This window comes from Equus przewalskii, chromosome 28 (genome assembly GCF_037783145.1).
Source record: "Equus przewalskii isolate Varuska chromosome 28, EquPr2, whole genome shotgun sequence".
NCBI classification, from domain to species: Eukaryota; Metazoa; Chordata; class Mammalia; order Perissodactyla; family Equidae; genus Equus; species Equus przewalskii.
The window spans coordinates 37,378,774-37,400,716 of NC_091858.1; the positions used below are offsets into that span (position 1 = coordinate 37,378,774).

The window sequence follows — 21,943 nt, forward strand, 5'->3', positions numbered from 1 at the left end:
TATTCCTCCTCGGTGAATTTAAGTATCTAGAGGTAAATAAAAAGAAAGAAAGAAAAAAGGAAAGAGCGTTAGGTGCTTCCGAGAACAAAGCTCTAAGTTCTGAACCTCATAACAGACAGGCAACGCGTGTCCAACAGCTTGGTCCTCGACCTCGCATCAGCCGCGTCTGTCCGTCCCAGGGCCCTCGGCGCCCTCAGGGGTTGGGAAGCGCGAGGTGGACTCAGAGACAGAGACCCGGGAGGACCCTCTTGTCCCTGCACTGCGTCCCCCCAGTGCCCCCGTAAACCCGTTTCCTGCCCATAAAAGGGGCAGCACCACCTCCCTCCGGGGCCCTCTGGAGGCCAGCACGATTCACCCCGGGGCCGTGTGCACTGCAGATGACGCCCCCGCTCTTCAGAATGACCCCAGGGACCAACCCGGGCCAAGCTCCCTCACGGCCTCCACTTCTCTTCTCTCTCCAAGAGCCCTCCCATCCTTTCTGTCTAAAAGGATATATTTTGCAAAAATATCTGGGCCAAAGTTTGCTGTTATTTACTAACATTTAACCAAAAGCTAACAAGCTAGATTAAAAATCATATCTAATTTTAATAAAGTAAAAATAAAAAGTACTCAGGGGAGACGTGAAAACCCGACACTATCTGTGCTCTCACAGTCAGGACTTGTAGCAGCTGCCGGGCACCATGGGAACCAGAGCAACCCCAGCATGCGGGTGCCCATGGCCAGGTCTGCATCTGAACTCACGCTGTGCCATTGACAAGGCCATTCTGTCTCTGTTCTCGGTCCCCAAGGGATGAGATCTCTTGGCACCTGGGGGCGTGCCCTTGTGAGACTTAGCCCACTCACAGTGAAAGAAATGACTATCTAACTGGCTTCCTGAGGTCTTTCCTCCCAACCAAACGACGGCCTCCATGATGCGAGGCCTGTCCCTCCTGTCGTTGATGGCTCCCTAGAAGCCGAGCGTCCTGCACGTGGCCAGAGCTTGGTCAATACTTGTTAATTGAGGGAATAACACACATTTTCTGGATATTTTGACTTTAGGAAAAAGACAGCTTTTGTTATTAACACCCTAATACAGGTTAACTAGACATACATCAGAAAAGGGGTGAGAAAAGAGAATACAATGAAAAATGACCTATGAGCTCACCAGAGAAATGGTGAGTATTAACATTGTCACTTGTATCCTTTTTCCATACTTTCTGACTACTTTACTCAAAAAGTGCATGTTTCACAGAGATTTGGTGGGTTACAAAAGAAACTGAAATCTCAAGGGAAGGGGACTTCACACAATTTCCCAAGTGCCAGTTTATTTCCAGGAGGACGTCACTGCAAACCTTTGATCATTTTAACAGTCAAAGTCCTCTGATCTGATGAGAAAAGCGAGCTGGGCCGTCCCGCGAGCCGGACACAGGACAGGCCGTCACCTGCCAGCACTCCAGTCAGCTAAGAGCAGGCCTGCAGCTAAGGGGCAGACGAGGGGGTTTCGAGCCAGGGGGCAAACCATGCCTCACTCGGGATGTGACACTCGATGCCTGCACTCAAAACCAGTCTTACCGCTTTTCAAACAACAAACGTCTCTAATCGAGAATTCCTAGTTTAAAAAAAATGTAGGATCTCTGGGAAAGTCTCTTCTCTAGGCTATGCCTCCCAGTCCTGGGACAGTTTGTCGACTGAATTAACGACTGACATAGTTTAACTTCACTCTCAGCTTCCTGAGCCTGCCGCTCCCATCCAGGCAGCTGACTCCAGACCAGGACCTGGATTCCAACAAGGGGGCTGTTATCTGCCTGCCGGCCCCCACCCCCACCCCGAGCATGAGTTCAGGTGCCCGGAACAGAGCTCCTCAAACCCTTGGAATTCCTTAGTCTCAGAGGTAAGAGGAGCCCCTCTCCACCAGGCCTGAGTTCATGCTAACGGGGTGAGTCTTGGAGGATGGGGGCTGTGGCCAGGAATCCACCACGTGAGTGGAGGGCTGGAACTTCCAGCCCCACCCCCACCACTGGGGAGGGGTGAGGAACGAGGGGCTGAGTTCAATCACTGGCAGGCAACGATCTGATCAACCATGCCCGGCAGTGGACCCTCCTGGAAAACCCGAAAGGACAGTCCGGAGAGCGTCCGGCTTGGTGAGCAGGTGGCGGTGCGGGGAGGGTGGCGCCCAGAGAGGCCGTGGAAGCTCCGTGCCCTCCCCACACCGCGCTCTGTGCATCTCCCCAGAGCGCATCCTTTAGCAGGCACCCGTAGCCCAGTAAGGAAAGTGCCTTCCCCAGTCCAGTGAGTCGCTCTAGCAAATTCCTGAGCCTGAGGGAACCCCAACTGGGGAGCCAAGCCGGACAGAAGTGTGGGTAAAGGGGTGTGTCTGAGGCGGGGCCCTCTCACGGGATGGAGCCCTCCAACTTGTGGGTTCTGACGCTATCCCCGGTCGTCGGCGTCACACTGAACTGAATGAGGACCCCTGGGGGAAGGTCCCCAGCCACATCCAGCAGGTCAGCCTCCCGGCAGAGCCCCCACCCTGGCCCTGATGGTCTGTGACGGGGGGGAGACGTGGAGGCCTGAGAGCCAGCAACGGACCAGAGGAGACACTGGAGAATGGACAAGCAGCCGCATTTCCAAAGGGCCGGGGGAAAGCGGGTGATGGCCCCAGGGAACCGAGCAGACGCGCGTACCTGGAGCAGCAGGATGAAGTGCGGGAACCTCTGGATGGGCTTCATCATGAGGCTGTAGAGTGTGGTGCGGTCCGGGCTCGACTCCTCGCACTGCTGCGGGGAAAGGGCGCTCGCTCACTCGGGGTCAGGGCCGTGCCAGCCCCGCTCCCCGCCACGGTGCGCTGGAACCTGCCTCAGACACTGTCTACACCTGACAGAGCCTCAAACACACACTTCCATCGTCTGCATTACAGGCCGTGGCGGCTCGTTTCTGAACTGGAACCTGCGATCTGGTTTTCACTCGATGCTTTAAGAGCCGCCTCTGAGCGCCAGGCAGTGATGAACTGACTTCACTTATGAATTGATTCCCTTTATGAATTGATTTCAGTCCTCAAAGGACTGAGTGAGTGTCTGAGATTCTACAACCACAGGAAAATGCAGTTACTACAAAAAGAAATCCCCAGGATCCCAAACGGGAGTTGCACAGCCCTTAAAGGCAGCAGACCCTGTGCATGTGGGGCCAATGCTCTGTGGGGTCCTTGCTCGTCTTGTGAGGGGTAAACCTCTGAATGTGGAGGACTCAGGGGGCGGGGTGTTCTGGCCGAGGGGCCACCAGGAGGGGCTGCCAGGAGGGGCTATGGCAGAAGGAAGTCCCAGGGCCCCAGGCTCCTGTCCCCGAGTCCCCCCGACCCCCTCTGAGCTCGGGAGATGATCTGTCAGGCGGCCATTCACAAGCCAGGCAGGGTCTCCAGCCACGGGAGCTGCGTGGTGGGGACACAGAGCACAGGCTAGCCCAGCGCGGAGGCGACGCAGCTGCCCTGAGGCCCAGGCCCCGGGGGGGGCCACGGGACGGGACAGGTCTCTCTTCCCATGGGGCCTGGCAGGTGGTGAGCTGGCGAGTGGGGCTGTGGTCGCCCCCTCTACTATTTTCATCTCTCATACTGTCAGCATCAGTGAGACCATAACAGACTCCTCACAAGAAACAAATTTAAAGATGGCTCCGTGTTTTCTTTCCCCCAAAAAAAGAAATGCTGTGACATCCAAGGGCCACAGAGTCCCAATCTCCCCCAAAGGAGGGATCACTGAGTCACTCAGCAAACCGTGATCCCACCTACGTGTTCGTGCAGTAGCGTGAACCACCGTATTAATGAGAACGGGGCAGGGGGAGAAACACTTCAGCTTAAATAAAGCCTTATCCTCGGCAGGAACGTGTCCCTCTGCGCACTCACTGTGGGAGGCGGGAGCATCCAAGAATGCTACAGCTCAAGGAGCAGAAACACACTCTGGTCTGAAGTTTTCTAAAGCAAACTGAGCCTCATCAAATAAGACTCTGGGCTCCGTCGAGGGCCACAGGGTTGGAAAGGGAATTTTAATTTGGTTCAAACTGCAGCCAGCTCTCCTGTCATGTTCATGTCACAACTGCTGACAGGCAGCTGCTGACTAGGGACGCCCTGGCCCCGATTAAACATCACAGGGCAGCATCCGTTAGGGGAGCTCTCCACAACTTCAGAGCAGACCTTGCTGAGGAGGGTGGGCAGCCCCTCGGCCTGACGTCGTCCCCCGTGGGCCTCACCCTCGGGGGGTCTGCTTACTGCTCTGCCTCACAGAGGGCTCCTTCCAGGCAGATTCCACAGCCTCTGTTCCTGTCGTTCCTAAGATTACGCTGCAGGACAGGAGGCAGAGGCAAGCTTCTTCGGGATCTGATCTGTCTATCTATCCATCTGGCGACACACTTTTAAGGATGCGCAAATAAAGGTTATTGTCAAAAAGGTATGTTACAGGTAAAAGTTCATCTCTATTTCCAGTATTAAGCCAATACCGAGAGCACTCCTGGTACCAAAATCTCTTTAATAAATAACACTAGACATTTAGAGGCAAGGTCGGGCAAAACTTCACTAGGAAGTATTTTGACACGGAACCTGTTATCAGAGGGTATTGAAACCCCACACGAAAAAGAACACAATACTTACCTTTAAAAAGTCGAGAAAAGCCGGCTTAGTCGCACATGTCTTCTTGAGGATCGCCACAGCTGTGCTGAAATTATTCACATACTCACTGTACGCGTCCAGCACCATGGACTTGGAGAACTGAAACACAGGAGGAGACGGAGGAACAGAAATAATGCCGAATCCAGCGCTCCCTCGGCCCGGTGCAAGAGAAGACGTGACCCCGCCCTAACAGCCGCCCACTCACGGCCACGCTTCAGGGGAGGACTCTGCGATGACCGTCTGAGATTTTGTCCTCTTTAACTAGCTTGTTAGGAATTGGCTAAGTGGCTGGTGGTTTCATGCTGCTGACCCCAGGCCACTTCTAGGCATCCTGTTCAAAAGCGTGGCAGCCTGGTTTCAGTTAAGGAATGTTCCTGACCCAGACGTGCAACGATGACGATTACAGACAAGCTTCCCCCAATCCCTGCCACCCTCACCTCCTGCGGATTCCACCTCCAGGAAGGAATGTCATGCAGCCCGGTGTACGGAGGACGAGGAGCTCCCAATACTATGACGAGGAGGCCCCAGGACCCTTACAAGGAGGCCCTGGACCCTGTAAGGGGAACTCGGCACCCTGCGAGGAGGCCAGACACCCTGATGAGGAGGCCCCGGCACCCTGACGGGTGGGCGCTAACCATTCCTTGGAACTGAGGCAGGGCGGGAGGGGAGAAAACCGAGCTGGCCCTGCTTCTGCAGGCTGAGGGGCAGTGCCATGGACGGTCACCGTCCTCTCGTCCTAGAAACACAGAGGTTTTGAGAGGCAGGAACGTCCGCCTCACCCTGTGACCCTTCTCAGATTCCACACACTCTCGAGGACGAACGGCCACGTCCATGCGTAGTCATCCGGAGTGACTACCATTTCTAGAAGGGACGCTGTCATCCAAATTATATTAAAAAGATTTTTTTCTTGCATTTAGAAAAATGTTCCCAAGGAAATATTTAAGAGAGTCAGAGTAAAAAAGCTGATGCTAACATATAAAATAACCAGAAAATGCAATAACAAAGTAAACATCCAGTATTTCTTTTCCGTTTTTCATACAGATCCCTGAAGGGGATTAAAAAATATTTCAGCAAGAATTTTGTTTCTTTACTATGTTCAAAGCTGCCAGTAATTTTTATACTTCATCAAGCACACATACAAATTACACAGGAGAAAGGAAAAGCCTGCTTCTATCATCAGGACAGCATTCGTTCAAGTACACGAACACAGAAAACTTTTAAGCTTCCATCTCCTTGACAGCATTATGTCAAACCAATTAGAGAATCCATTCTGTTTTATCCATCATCTTCATGTGGACAGAAACTAACCAATATACGATACGTCTAACTCATGAAGGGACCAGAGATAGAATGACTCAAACTGCCGGATGCAGAAACAGCGCCGCTGGTCTCCAGGCAGCTGACGGGTCCCCCGCTGGGAAACGGGAACGTGATGGCTGCCCCCAGCTGCTCCCCAGGCATCCTGTGCCCCATGGAGGGACTGAGACTGTCTACACAACAAAACTCCAGGTCAAAGAGCACCAGGCCGAGGAAAAGACAGCTATCTTCCCCCCGCTGTTTTCCATTGTTCCCAGGCAGGGGATCAGGAAGAGAGAGGCCCACGCTGGGGGCGTGAACGAATGTTGGAGGCATAAAGGGACAACCTCACGACAGCCCTAAACACGCAGAGCACTGGCTCTGCCACGAAAAGCATCATCAGGTTGCCTGTGATGCATCGAGGTGCCACACAGTGCACGCTCGGGAACGTTCCAGACACATCCTCCCCCCGAGCCTCTGCACGTTTCTTTCTCCTTCCTGGATGTCAGCCTGATCCTCTCCCCCTCCCCCGTGCACACCCTTTGAGCAGAGCACTCTGACTTCAGACTGGCCCTAAAGAGCACGCTCCTGCTGGCCGTCCCGGGGAGCTGCGCGGCTCGTGGCCAAGACACCGACACCCACAGGGAGAGATCCCAAACAGGGCAGAGGGGCCTGGAGCGCACGAGAGCTCTGCTCACCGAGGCCACGAAGACGTCTCCGATGGTCTCCACGGCGTCCCACTCGGCCACGCGGCTGGCCAGCGCGATCTGGAACAGGCAGTGGCACTGCAGCACCTCTTTGATACGGTAGAACACCACCTTCAGCTTCCTCTCGCTCAGGATCTTCGGCTCCATCTCCGACAGCGGCTTCTCATATTGCTGAGAAGGAAAGAAAGATGCCACAGACCCTTCGAAGGGCAGAGAGGGGAGGACGGAGCCATTCACTGCTGTAACTTACGTTCATGTCAGAACAGATCATGTGACTTTTGACGTCAATAGACAGACACAAGACAAACGCTTCTGAGAGTTTTGCAAATTTGAGTATTTTAGGGTTCATATATATATATAAACATATATATGTAACAAAAACACAATACGTAAAAATGTTAATAAGATCTGTGTGGATTCTGTAACATGACATTCAGGTACCTCCAAAATCCTTTTAAGAGCATCTACATAGTTCTTTTCACTGTCGACAACGGAACCCAGGATGTATCTTCTTACGACCTGTGAGGAATTTGCAAACACACTGGTAGGAAATTGCTTCAGAAAACGTAACAGACAAATTTTACTTCTATGTTGAGCTTGGTCAAGAGATTTCTTTGTTTTTTGTTTTCAAAATAATAGGTAAATGAAACCTCCAAAGGCCTCAAAATAGTTTAAATGGTGTGTTAACTACAGGCACAAAACATACTTCTCCCATTGCTACATTACATTATTTACATTTTTTAAACCTCAAATTATAGACTATAACTATAGCAGGATAAGTCAAACTACAGCACTAATAACAAACCCATTCACTGATGGAACGATAATGAACTGAACTAACCGATTGTGTCTGATGAGCCCAACGCCGAGTTACATGGTATTTCGTGTATAAATTAGTGCCGAAAACACAGTTCCAGCAAAGAATGCTATTAGCAACGCTTATCTAATAAAACCACTATTCCAAAGTTATGGAAGAGGAAAAGGCCTTCCGAAGGTGGAAGAAGAGAATTTTCTTCACGATTCAAAGATACACCTATGAGGCTAAGAACACAGGGAGTAAACCACGGTCGGCATTTGGAGTGCAAACCCCTCAACCATCTGAGTTATTCGTATTTCAACACTGACCTCATTTTTTGTTTTGTTTCTCATTACAGAAGCACACGCAGGGACGAGTTTCTGGTCGTAAGACGCCTGTTAAAGGCCAATGACCACACTTGGCACTTTCATCAAGGAACCCAACCACATTTGTAAGTTATTTTTGCCAAAAAAATGGAAAATAGAGCACAAACTTACAGTAGAGTTGCTTCTAAACCACACACACACACACACACACACACGGAACAGGTCCGGGCACCCCCCCACCCCCCCGCCCCCCCGCGCTGAGGGAACCGTTGTTACAGAAGCAGCAGTGCCACCTAGCGGTAAACACAGTGTTTTCCACAAAGGAAATTCCTCCAGTTAAGAACATTCCAGAGCAACTAAAATTTACAAAACACTATTGACAAAGGAGTGACTCTTTTCTTTCCAAGAAGGACTATTCAATTTACAAAATTAAGACAAAATCAATCAACCCTTCTAGAACACTTGTCGAAGTGATATATTTTAAAAAAGCACAGATGTGTCTGGGATTAAAAGACAAGCACAGAAGCTTGAACCCAGGGCCCCTCCCCAGGACTCTGCATGCCCCTCTGGGGCACCTCACCGTGAGCGGGGGCCCTGCGTCCCCTGGTGATTGACGGGCACAGCTGAGCACAGGCCCTCCACTCTAGAACGAGGGGGAGACCGGAACTGCAGAGGGTCAAATCCAGGCCGTCCTTTTTCCAGAGCTGAGATTCCCAGACACTTCCTCACATCTCCTGAGTCAGAATATTTGGGTCAAATCTAGGAATTATCTATATTTTTCAAAGTCTGGAGATGGTACTATTGTATCAGGGCAAAGGAGCTGGAATTGGTATAAGACAGTTTAAAAATACAGTACGAAAATAAAACCAAAAAGTATCCCAGGTTTCCCAGCTCCTGCAGATCAGGTCAGACCCTCAAGGAGTCAAATTCAACGTACGGGACTGGCACACGCAGCGGGAATGGGAGGGGCGAGGTTCCCAGTCCTCTCTTCCTGGGAACCCCAGCGCCAAGGCTGCGAGGAGAAGTCAGTCCTGAAATGAGCTTGTCTGCAAAGCCATGTGAACCGGCCAGGAGGGGAGCCCCAGGAGGCAGTGATCAGCGCAAAGGTTAAGACTGCTGCAGGAAGTCAGGCGAGAGGGCGGCGGCTTTCCCTGCACCTGGACCAGCGAGGCTGGAGGGCGGCCACGTTCCCTGCACCTGGACCAGGGAGGCTGGAGGGCAGAGGTTTTCCCTGCACCTGGACCAGGGAGGCTGGAGGGCGGCCACGTTCCCTGCACCTGGACCAGGGAGGCTGGAGGGTGGCGGTTTTCCCTGCACCTGGACCAGGGAGGCTGGAGGGCGGCCACGTTTTCCCTGTGCCTGGACAGGGAGGCTGAAGGGCATCAGCAGGCCGACCCTGGCATGGCCTCAGTAGAGTGAGGGCCAGGGTGCTCTGTCCTTTAGCATCAATGGTACATTTCTAGTCAACAACAACCCATGAAATCAAAGAGGGCTTTCTATTATTTTTCTCCCAAACAGAGCATGGAAAGAATGCCTGACGTGCTGCATTTGTTGTTACAGTTGTGTTACCTTATGTCAATTTTGGAAGAGAAAAAATTAAAGAGCATTAACACCCCTGGTTTGACCTTTCAAGAGAGAACTCCCATGGAGAACACACACAGCTGCCAGGTGGAAAACTAATCTATGTGAATCAAGACCGTAAGAAAGCAAGCCGGGTGGAAACACACGACCCAGCTATGGTGCACTCAGTGCTGACTGTGCCATGTGGGACGCCACAGGGCCCTCCACTGCATCGCTCACTGGAACTTCACTGTCACGACATAAGCAGGACAGAGGCAGGGAGGAATAATCCATTCAGAGAAGGAAAGTGGGGCTAAAAGAAATAATAACTAACTGAACCCAAGGCCCCTAGCAAAGGGAGGACCTGGGGCTCCTGGGACCTGCCGGCTACCTTTCTTTTCTTTGTTTTTTTTTTTTGAGGAAGATTAGCCCTGAGCTAAAATCTGCCGCCAAGTCTCCTCTTTTTGCTGAGGAAGACTGGCCCTGAGCTCACATCCAGGCCCATCTTCCTCTACTTTATATGTGGGACGCCTACCACAGCATGGCTTGCCAAGAGGTGCGATGTCCACACCCGGGATCTGAACCGGCGAACCCTGGGCCCCCAAAGTGGAACATGCGAACTTAATCGCTGCACCACTGGGCCCGCCCCCCGCCTTTCTGAAGAGCTCTTTCCACACCACGACCCCTCACTGTCACCACCCCAGCTCTGAGTGGCCAGAACAGACTGGCAGGTGTGTGCATCTGTTAAGACCTTCCAGGCTCCAGACACCTGTCCACTCTTGTCCCTAACAGACCCTTGAAGCCCCCACTCACCGCCCTGCGCGGCCAGCCTGCCTGCTGCCCACACAAGCCCCCGGTCCTCGGCGCGCTGCCCTCCTGCTACGCCCACCGCATCTCATCTGCACTTGCCACGTGGCCCGGAAGTGCTCTGTTTCACACCCCTACCACGACCCCAGGTCATCAGAGAAGAGGATCCACATCCCAAGCACAAGCACAGAGACCCTGTAAGAAGTCAGAGCCCCAAACAGCAAAAGAACGGGCCATGGAGCTACCCTAGTAACGTCAAGAGTGTTTTCAAGCCATCCATACCCCTTTTCAAACTCCTGAGGCTAAAGTGAGGTGGGTGAGCCATAAACTCAGGCGGCAAGCAGCGGGGGAGCAGGCAGACAGCGCCAGCTTCTTCGTCTCTGAGAAAACTGTCACTAGCCCTTCTGCCCAGCATCGCAGCCCACATTACCCCAGGGAGCACAGCGAGGGCTGAGAACTCGAGCTCTGGACCAGAGATTTAGATCAGAAATTGGGCCCTACCCGCCCACCTGCATGATGCCATCCTGATGTTAACCTCCTCAGTGCCTCCGTGTCCTCCTCTGTGACACGTATGCGGACATGGAGGGGATTCACGAGGGTTCAATGAGAGGAAGCATGCCGAGCACTCAGCCCGGGGCCGGCACAGGGCGTAGACCGACAGGTGGTTATTATACCTGTCTGCCACCACGTCTCACGTGCAGACTCTCCCTCTCCCTCCCCGACACGCTAGCAAACCCAACCCCTCCCTTCTTCTCTGCTTTTCTCTCACTAATTTCAACCCTGCCCTCTGGGTTCCCTCTTCAACTCAAATGAAGGGTAAGCTTCCTAGTCCAGCCTGACTGATTATCAACAGCATCTTTTCAACTTAGCTCTTCATCTTTTTAAAACTCTGAGCTTACCAATAAGTGTTTTTACGTTGATTTTCCTTTACTGATCTATTCCATATGTATGTATGCGTGTTGTATGCATGTGTGCGTGCACCTATCTACATCGATCATCTACCTACATCATCTATCATCCATCCACCATCCATCTACACCGTCCATCTACATCTATCTCTATCTATTCATATGTCTATCATCTATCTGTCTTTCATCCATCTACCTATCTACCTACCTATCTATCTCAGTCTCCACGATTTGCATCCTGCTGCCCATGTGGGAAAGAACTCAGACCCCACCCAACGAGCTTACCCCTCCCCTGAAGGCCCCAAACTCTGTAGTGTGCTCTTCTTCCTGAATTTTCTTTTCCTTTTACCCAAAGATAACCTAATGGAAACTACTGAATTTTCTTCCCTCTGCTACCTATTTTCAGAGAGTAAGAAATTCATTCATATTCAGATAATTTCCTTAGTTGTTGGAAATCTCTATTTAATCCGAGTCACGCATTTTTCATACACCCCCCACTCACTGCCTCTTTGTAAAGACACCTGTCAATAGGAATCAGTATAAGTAACTCTCACAGAGAATGTAAGTTCCACACATTTCTCACCCTTACTCTGGGGGTGACACTCAAACTATTTAAGGACCGGACTGCCCAAGCCCCGGCCACAGCTGCTGACCAGGCCCCCAAGGCCCCTGCTGTGCCCGATGCTGACCTCTCATCGCTGGACCAGGAGAGGCCAGGGGAGGGGCCTGCGTGGATGGAGGGGCTGGGAGTGTGGGACAGCAGGTGTTCACCGCCATGTAAACATCCAAACGTTTTAACAGCCAGCACGGCTGCACCGGGAAACAGTGCCCGCCAGCCCTGACGGCCTACCTGCTGCTGAGATAAACCTTCAGGCATGGGGGTCAAGACGGCTTCCGGGTGCCTGCAGTCCACATCAATGAACACGTTCTGCTCTTCTTCCAGGCCAGATCTGTGATCTTAAAGAAAGTCAGAAGGCACCAGTTTGACATCGAAATGATATATTCAAAACATTACAGCACAATGAAACAAGCTCTCAAATCCACGTTTGGGGAGACATTTCAATTTTCCATGTTTACTTTCCACCCAGCGACGATTCAATTGAAATTTTAACAAACCCAAGAAAATATCCTTCCCGTGAGAGGAGTATCTGTCGATACTTGAAATTTTCAATACTTGAAGTTTAACTTCAAAAGGCAGAGGTGCCATTTGAATACCTAGATGGTAAAGCAGAAATAACTACTCCAATTTCTTAACCTACAAAATCTCACAATCAGAAACAGACAAGGCGGCTGAAAAGCAACACAGTAAATCGACGAACATTAAGGGGACCACATACTTCTCGTCTCTCTGTCCACCTCTCTCACTGGAAATCTGAACAAGCACAGCTTCCCCAAGTCAGAAAGTTTAGAGCAAAACTAAATTCAGGTTTAAAAATTTAGATGCAGCTAAATAAATTTAAAAATCCACAAAACATCTGGAAACCAGAAAAGCACAGGAAGTTTTAGGAAACGGGAGCCTGGAGATGATCTAAGCCAGGACCCAAAGCCCTGGCTGCACCGAAAAGGCATCTGAGGGGCTTTAAAAACTGACCGGTGTCTACACGCCTATCAGAGCGGCCAAAATCCGCAACACTGACAACAGCAGATGCTGGCGGGCACGGGGGGGCAACAGCAACTCTCACTCATGGCTGGTGGGGATGCAGAAGGGTGCAGTCACTTTGGAGACAGTTTGGCAGTTTCTTATAAAACTAAACGTCCTCTTACCATCCAATCCACCAATCGCACCCCTCGGTATTTACTTGGTGTTTATTTCAAAGGAGCTGAAAACTCACATCCACACAAAAACCTGCACACAGATGTTCACAGCAGTTTTAGCAACCCAGACGTCCTTCAGTAGGTGGATGGATAAATAAACTGTGGTCCATCCCAGACAGTGGAATGTTATTCAGTGCTAAAAAGAAATGAGCTACCAAGCCATGAAAAGACATGGAGGAAACTTAAATGCATACGACTAAGTGTAGGAAGCCAGTCTGATGAGGCCACACACTGCATGATTCCAACTATGTGACATTCTGGAAAAGGCAAAACTATGGAGATGGTAAAAAGATCAGTGTTGCCAGGGGTTGAGGATAAAAAGGGATGAACAGGTGGAACACAGAGGATTTTTAGGGCAGTGAAAGTATGTGATACTGAATGTCATCATCTATTTGTCCAAACCCGCAGAACGTACAACACGGAGAGTGAACCTAGCGTAAACCTCCGGGTGAGGACGTGTCAGTGCAGGTTCATCAGTTGTGACAGATGCACCATCTGGTGGGGATGTTGCTACAACGTGTGCGTGTGTGGGGCAGTGAGTATACGGGAAAACTCTGTAGCTCCTCCTCAATTTTGTCATGAACTAAAACTTCTCTTAAAAATAAAGCTTTCTAAAAAAAACCAAAACGGAACCATCCACACCCCTCCCTGGGAGACTCACTGCTTGGTCCGAGGGGTGGGGAGCCTGGGCTCACGGTGCTTTTTAAAAGCTCCCAGTTCATTCTTTGATACCTCCAAGGCCACGAAACACTAATTTAGTCCGGTCTTACTGCTTAGGAAACTAAGGTCAGAGGGCTTGGGGACACACCCAAGAAACTGCTGCAGCCCCCAACTGATCCCCCAGAGGCCTCCTCCTCTAACCCAGAGACAAATCATCTTAGATCCTCCTCTCGCTCTGGCCTCCGTTGGGGCTTCCAACCTGCCCCATGGGCCGGGTCCTGGGGGCCTCATCAGCCTGCAGATCCGGGTCACGGGTCTGCAATGGGGCCCAAGTCAGCATTTCCGACCAGCTCCTAGGGCCCCAACCCCAGCCTCTGCCCCTCTCAGAATCTGCCCGAGCTTTAGGGGACAGGATGCATGGCCTCCCCATGCATGCGTTCCTGCTCTGGGGGCCCCGGCATGCCGCCAGCACCTCATCACAGCACGCGTTTTTTTAGAACTCACATATCCACCTCCTTCACCAAGTTAGCCGCTTGGGGATCCTGACAAGCTTTCCTCTGTCTTGTTTTGAGAGGTTGAAGACTTCACTAGGACTAAAATTTCTTAAAATGGTCTAGCTAGTTTTAACTCCCATTACATATAGTCTTCCTAGGCCATTCCTTGAGGAAACACATGATTTTAAAGCCATTTACCAGTACAGTGATTAGCAAATGCTCCACTCCACCGAGCACTGGGTTTGCACATTAGACAGACAGCAAAGAAACGGGTTCTTAAAAGAACCAAGTCAGAGTCACGGTCCCCACACTTTCCAGCACCCTCTACAACTAGCTACTCTGTAACAAATCAGTGCACAGAGACGTTCTCAGAGGTCAAACCATCCTTGGTTTATACCTTGTTGCCAACTTGGAACACGCCCAGACACCATCTGTCTTTTTGACATACAGACCGCACAGGCTACTGCCCTCTTAGATTTTTCAGAAACCTTGAAAATTCTGGAATCACCCCAAATCTTCCCGCTCCAGCAAAAAGGTTCCTGCTCAGAACATCACCTTCTTAGCCTAAGACTTCAGTTCTCACAGGACAGCAAACAGACCTATGAGAGCTAGGGCACTGTCAACACGTCATCCATGTCGTCCCCTGTCATGTTTTATTATGAACAAACTTGCTGAGAACCCAGACTGACTGAGGTCCCGGGATTCCTGAGGGCATTTCAGAAGGGAGCACAGAGGATGAAGCCCACCTTGGGACGGCGGGAGGGGCACCCGCAGAGAGGAGACAAGAGAAGGGAAGTCCAGCCCCTATGAGAATGCACCTAGTTTTCTGCTGCTTGTTGCACACGCCCCTCGACAGGCTGCCAACCAGCCCACAGTCGTGTGGGCCCTCAGCCTCAGGCAGCCAACCCTCCCCGTGTGGGCGGGGGGACCGAGCCGGAGGGCAAGGTCCAACCCCAGCGATGGAGCCGAGGACGCTCTGTGGAGGGTGTGTGAGAGCTGCTCCGTGCGCCACAATGTGCTCCGTGACAGGAGGACCCACAAAGCTGGGTCACCCACATGCCACTCGGGGCCACGGACCTTGAGAAATGAAAGACTTGGTCCTGATGAAGGAGCGGCCTCTCTTCACGGCGGCTTTCGTCTTCTCAAGCCCGTCTTTCGTGCCCTCCTTTGCAGCCTTCACGAGCTTTTGCATCTGTAAAAAAAACAAGGAGAATGCGAGAAGTGGAGCAGGTGGATAAAAATCTACTTTTTGCTTTTAATTTATTTTAAAAGAATACTGTCAAGTAGTTTGGCCTCGAAACATGGTCTGAAATTGGCTTTTTGACCTGGGAGAGCTCTCGTGGTTGCTGTGAGCTTGTCTGCGGTTTGGAGCTGTTTGGTTTTGGTTTTGGTGGTTAAAACAAAAAGCAAGAACAAACTTTAAAAGCAGAGCCCTTCCCTGACGCAGGTAAAAAGTTTCCTGCTACGTTCAAAAGCCAGCCCTTACTTTTATTCTAGCCACTGACAGACACGAAGAGCTCTGTAGAGTCGCAGGTGCAGAAACGAGGCCCACAGACGTTCGACAACCGCCCCGGTTCCCAGACATCACGAGACACAGCAGAGCCACTCACCGGAGACACCAGGCACTCCCCACGGGCCGTCCTCAGCGCCCGGGTGCAATCCAGCGTCACACGGACCCTGCCCACAACGCGGGCCGCTCGTGCCCACTCGAATGGCAAGACGGAGTTAGGTGAGTGGACAGACCGATGGCCAGTATGAGCAATCAGCCAGCCTCCACTCCTCCACAGAGATGGAGAGTCAGAAACACCACTTCCCCATGGAGAGGAGTTTAGTGACTGGTTCCCTCATGCCAGAGTCCTGATGTAACACGTACGCCGGCCGTGAGCGCTCACGAGCTTCCAGGAACACTCTCGCACTTCATTCACATTTCTAATTCTTTAAAAATCTAACACCTGAGTACTGGCCATTGGACACCAAGGGAGTCTTCTTTAGAGAAAACCCAGAGGGTCTCTACAGAGAAGCCATGAGCCTTCCAAAGTGACCTGTCTACACTGCTTGCTGCCCTCGTCCTCCTGGAAATCCTCCTGACAGAGGAGAGGTTTCGGCACCGCTGTGCACACCCCTCTGCCTCCACCTCCCTCCGCGGGCCTGCTTTCTCCTGCTGGGGCACCTCGCGGGACCAGACCTGCAGGGACGCGCCTGGCTGTACATTTGGACAAGGCATCGCCCGGCTGAGGGGCAGCAGGGGCCGAAGCCGGGCCCGTGCTCTGCTGGCCAAGCAGTCCAGCCTGACATGCAACCGGCTCGAAATTCGCACTCCGCCCTGGATGCTGTCGCTGTGCCCTGCGGGTTCGGGCGGTCCACTGTTCGCTCTCCATCACTCCCCTGGGGAGCATCCACACTCGAGAAGCTTCCAGGCCGACATCAGACACTTAGAATCCAGCCCTGACCGTTTCTGCAAGTCCTTCATTTCCAAGTGCCTTACGGCACATCACCGAAACCACACCACGTCCTTCTCCCCGGCCGGGACCCCAACTCCGGTTCCCTCAGCCACACCACTGGTCTATTCTATCACGTCAGACACGTCAAAGCCACTCTTGGCTCCTCAGACTCCTGTCTCCCTTCAACCTAAACCGACCGCATCCTGTGGACGCACCTGCCAACACCGGCCGCCTCCCGTTCCCCACCACGGCTGCGCCTTCACGCCGCCTCGCTGGCCCTGTGCTTGGATGGCTACAAGGCGCCTCTAGCTGGTTTCCTTCCTGACACTGTCCTTCCAGATCCCACTTCCTGATCCCAGGCCTGGACCTCAGCCTCGGTCTTCAGCCTGGCCCCCGTCACCTTCCCTCCAACGAGAATCAGAGAACTGAGAACAGACGGATGGAAGAGAGCTTGCGTGATCGCAAAGCCCCATCTCCACACGAGGCCGTGAAGACATTGGGTTCCAGGGAGGTGGAGGGCTGCCCGAGCTCACAGTGCTGCCCAGGACACAGAAGCCAGGGCTCCTGACTCCTCCGACAGTTCTCTTTCTTACTAGAGGAAGGGAGGCTGCTTGGGCCAGCCCTGAGTTATTTTCCCATCGCATTTCTCACTGCTTACAACACGGGGCTCTCGCCCCTGCCACTCCCAGCGTCTGCGCAGGTTTCGTCCGGCCTCCTTCACACATCTCCCCCGGGTGACCGAGCTCTGCGTCCATCGAAAATCCCATTAGGCCCTACATCATCCATGTGGCTGGCCCGCTGCCTGCACAGGAGCCAGCCAGACGCAGAAGTGGACAAAACGACGGGGTTCCCAGGGTCTTGCTCCTGCTTTGAAAAGCCTGCAGCACAAAAATGCTCTGGGATAAAGCAGCTGACTCTCAGAGAAGACATTTCCAGGCAAACATCTATTTTCAGTTAAGCACCATTCGACACACATGAACAAATCACAGAACATAGCAAGGACAAAAGATCAAATTGAAGTGAAAATTACTTGACAGTGCCCTTTTAAAACACCACTCCAAGAACCGACCACCACTGCGTTCAAATCCAGCAGTTCTCAAACCTGTTGGTCTCAGGAGCCCTTCCCACATGTAAAAATCATCAGGTACCCCAACGAGTTCTGCTTTGTCTGGGTTTTATTTATCTGTATTTACTGGATGAGGAGTTAAAGCTGAGAAAAATTTTGACCCTATTTTATCAATATTCATTTAAGAATAACAAACTTCTTACATGTTATCGTAGATAACACATTTATGAAAAACTAATAATTTTTCAAAACAAACGAAAAAACGGTCGCATTGTCTTGCATTTCCCCATGTCTCTTGCGTCTGGCTCAGAGACAGCTGGAGGCTGCCCTCCGTCGGGCGTGACACCACACACGTGGCGGAGCCTCTGGACAATTCCTCCGTCCACGTGTGAGAGCAGGAGAGAGAGGAGATGGTAAATAATGTCCCAGAATTAACACGAACCCACTGAGAGCACCTGGAACCCCCAGACCACACTTTGAGAACCACTGTTCCAATAAAAACGGCCGACGTAGTTGCCGTCGTGTTTCTTTGGCAAGAACGGTCTGTTTTTGAATAAGCGCGATCGGCGTAGCTGGTGGAGAAGCGAACCACACTACCTTCAGTTCATGTTTTTGCTTTAGCTGCTGGATCTCTACTGCGCCCACCGTGTTTGCCATCAAGTCTCTCATCTTTTTCTCATAGTGCTCCTTTAAACGGCCTAGGTCATGGGAAAGCTACAGCATAAAGAGATACAGTCTTTCACAAAAGCGCTCTTTTTGGTACCTGGAGACAATCTTACACTGAAAGGACTTGGGCAGCGTCTGGTGACTGGCGATCGCACACCAAGCTCCTCCTGCAAGCGGCTCCCGGGAACCACACACCCGGGGCGCCCTAGCCCACCAACCCTCGGGAAACAAATACAGAGTAAAACATATCATCAAAGAGAGACGCGATTGCAGATGAGTCAGACTGTAGACTTTTCTGTGCCAACCAAGAGCAAGTGAATGCACAAAAAATCTGCATAAGATCATTCATTTGCATTTTGATGAGATTAAAATGATCAATATGCACAATAAGTATATAATTATTCTTTTATGTCACCAAAGCTAAATATACTTGAGTTCAAGATTGTCTTGAAGGGTGGCATAATTTGGGGATGCCCAGCAGAGATTTTTAATCATCTCCAAACTGACGTAACCTTCTCTCCAACTGGTGGAGATGGGGTGAAATCTCGTACATCCTTCGTCACACAATCACAAACATCTCAGATATGCAGACTGAGCCCACTGCTCCTCTAGTGCATGTTTCCTATGTCGACGGAGACAAGGACACTTTAAACAATTTTTGATAAAAATTTGAGACAACCCTTCAACAACTTAGTGCTATTTTGATAGTTTTTAAAAAAAATGGCTTCTTAAAGTAGAAAATTTGGTACTTCTTGGTGCTTCTATCCTGGCCACCTGGTATTCCCATCCCGGTCCCAGGGTGTTGCCCTAGCAACGTGCAAGTGTGGGAGGAAGATGGAAATGCACGCTCCTGGCCCTCATTAATCATTCTGCACTCACGGGCCTGGGTGCGCTGGCCTGTCACTTGTCCCTTCTCCTGGCAGCGAAAGGCTGCTTAACGTCAGCCATCCTCACTGGAACTCCAGGTGGCCTGGCTGGGAACTCAGGTCCATTCGGAGGGCAGGGAGGCAGAGCCTTTGTTCAATAATCATGCTAAGGACTTATCAGGGGTCCAACCTTGGCCCAGCCCAGTTTGTACCATAATCAACCAGGCGGACTGACATGAAATTTAAGGGTGTTTTAACCACTCTTCCAAGACACCCAGTGGACACTCCAGCTACCGAAATCAGACCCCAAGGCATTCCCTTTAAATCTCAATTTAAACCCAGAGGGTCAGGCTCGGCTGTATCAGGTCAAGTACAACTGAAGCTTCTTTTATTGGCTAAGATTCAGTTGTAACAATTCTGACGAATATTCTGGAAATTCTGGGAAAAGCGTGTCATAATATGGAGTAACTGAGCTGACCACCACAAATTGGTAGATTCTGCTTGAGTTTCATGAAACAAGTTTACAGAATATGAGAAACCTAAACAACCCGTCATAACCTGTCAGCCGTACGTACATGGGGGCCACATCCAAGATGTACTGGGCTGGTTATTCGGTGCAGGCAGGGCAGAGTTGGTTATTTACCAATTCTGTCGTGATGGTGAGGCATCAGGTCACAGGCTGCACTGATAACAAAGTCAGAGCGGCAGCCTCCATCTGCGTGTGGCCTCCAGCTCAACCTCACAGAGAAAGTGCACAAGTACGCTGACGTGCCGCAGACGTTACTACACATCGACCTTTTAGAGCCAGCCAAAAGCCAACAACGAGAGCATACGCACAGCCAGTCACCCCTGAGAACCAGGAACCTCACCTGGATGATTCGCCCGACGAAGGGCTCCCAGGTCCTCATCTCGCAGCCGCCCAATTCTACAACGCACACTTTCAACCTCTGACATTTCTCCTTGGACCCTCATCTGTGCGTTTCACGCGCACACACACACCAATTCCCTTTCAGGAAGGATACGCGTGGGCGGCTCTGGAGCTTCTGTTCTCTACCATCATCTTACAACTTATTCTGTTTTTATACCTTCCTGTTTGTGTTGAAAATGGTGACGGTCCAAACCCCCCTTAAAGGACAGCAGGTTGTCCTGTGTCTCAGGAGGACCCGATACATTGAGTCAGCGTCCAGAGCAAGCAGGAACTGTTGTGCACAAACGGTATTGTGTGTACACAACCAAATAATTCAGAGAATAGTTATTTACTTTCTTAAAATATTCAAGATAGCAAGCTTGCTTAGGATCTTTCGAGGGATCCTGTTTATAAGAATTTAACTTCCCATCCTCCCACGATTTTACTTACTATCTGAAATATGGGATGCTTTTTCTTTTGCCAGTATCTTATGCTTTCCTCAAACCACATATCAGCATCTTAAAAAATAATTATTTGAACATCATGTGAATGAAAATTTCATTTTACAGTCCCACTCATACGTCAGTGTAAGAACATTCTGTCTCTCAAACAGACAGACTGGACACATACTTGCTTCTTGTGGTTGCTGCGCAAGAAGGACCTGGGGACCCCGTTCTTGCATTCCGAGTCACTCTGCTCTTCGTAACTTTCAAATTCACTTGAACTCCAGCCGTATTCCAGAGAGCTGTTTCCACCTTCATCTCCATTCTCAACATCATCATAAATCATTTCATCTGAATGCATAAACGCCAAAAGGAAATTAAAAACAGAGCATTTACTAGCTATTGTTTGGGGCGTGTTGGTCGTTCCACTGGCGGAAGCAGTGCCCAGCCTCAGGCGTGCCCAATGGAAAGGTGTCAGGCAGACCTCCAGGATGCTGGCAGGGACGTGCAGGGTTTGACAAAGCTCTGATAAATCCCCAGCCCCATCTGTATCCTGAGGACCACTGGTCCCTAAGAATCTACCACAATTATTCCAACTAACTTTTTGGACATAGAGACCTTTCCACGAAGGAAAATTTCTCTTTAGATAAACGTATGCAATATAAACAGATTAGATAGAAAGACAGACAGACGACAGAGACAGAGAGATGATGGAGAGACAGACAGATAGATGATAGATTGGAGAGACAGAGAAATGATAGAGATATTCAAATACAAACACAAGCGGAACTCACTGTAAACTATAAATTTTGCTTTTGTGCTAAAACTGGCCTGCTAAAACTTATGAATAATCTATTACCCTATTTAAATGGCTTCACACACATGAAGAACACATGTTTATGCCACCAAATACAATGCCAAAGGTGTAGTCCTTACAGAACTGCTGTCACTGTTGGCAGGTGGGCTACTGGTAGACTTCTGTTGGTGTTTTCATTTCTGAGGCCCCAGACCATCCCTCCTGTGTTGGGAAAGGCCTACCTGGTAGGATAAAGTACCCAAAAATGAATTTCAAATGTGTTTCTACAGAAACTAGCTTTTAGTCCTCACTTTATTTTCAGCATATATTTAAATAACTACCTGGGAGCCTATTATTCATAAGCACCTGGGAGCTTTATTTACAAAGAGGCCTAAATGTAAGTGCTTGTCTCCCCCAACGTAGGAACGTTGAGGGCAGGACGACTCGGGCAGCTGGGCCCAGAACAGGGCTCAGGACGTCACTGCCTCCAAAGGTATTTGTGGAATGAATAAATTAACTCTTCACCATTCATTTAAGTCTGCTGTGGATTTGAAGAACAAGCCCTTTATTAAGCTGAGAAAGTTTCCTTCTACTGTGAGTTTTCAACACCGATGGGTCACCGAATTTCATCACGTGCGTCTTAAGCACATATTGAGATGAGCATACGGTTTACGTCCATCGGTCTGTTTCCGCAGAAATGACGTTAAAAGAACCTAACGTTGCAGGATCCGTGAACTCCTGAGATAAATCTAAAGGACTCAG

General features: G+C 50.6%; 1 protein-coding gene across 50 annotated transcripts in view; it reads right to left on the reverse strand.

Moving 5' to 3' along the window:
* ARHGEF10 (Rho guanine nucleotide exchange factor 10) overlaps positions 1-21,943 on the reverse strand; it is a 168,924-nt gene that overhangs the window by 62,046 nt on the left and 84,935 nt on the right. For 26 of the 50 annotated variants that reach the window (XR_011534255.1, XR_011534254.1, XR_011534253.1 and 23 more), the window contains 8 exons: positions 20,573-20,736; positions 18,101-18,217; positions 15,074-15,188; positions 11,878-11,984; positions 7,072-7,149; positions 6,622-6,801; positions 4,610-4,726; positions 2,661-2,753 (listed from right to left, as the gene is read on the reverse strand). Coding sequence is in view for 46 of the 50 variants with exons in the window: in XM_070598400.1 (XP_070454501.1) it covers positions 2,661-2,753; positions 4,610-4,726; positions 6,622-6,801; positions 7,072-7,149; positions 11,878-11,984; positions 15,074-15,188; positions 18,101-18,217; positions 20,573-20,736 (971 nt within the window). In the remaining 4 variants the exon portion in view is untranslated. The remainder of the gene's footprint in view (positions 1-2,660; positions 2,754-4,609; positions 4,727-6,621; positions 6,802-7,071; positions 7,150-11,877; positions 11,985-15,073; positions 15,189-18,100; positions 18,218-20,572; positions 20,737-21,943) is intronic. The other 24 variants (XM_070598415.1, XM_070598434.1, XM_070598433.1 and 21 more) reach the window with 3 other exon arrangements.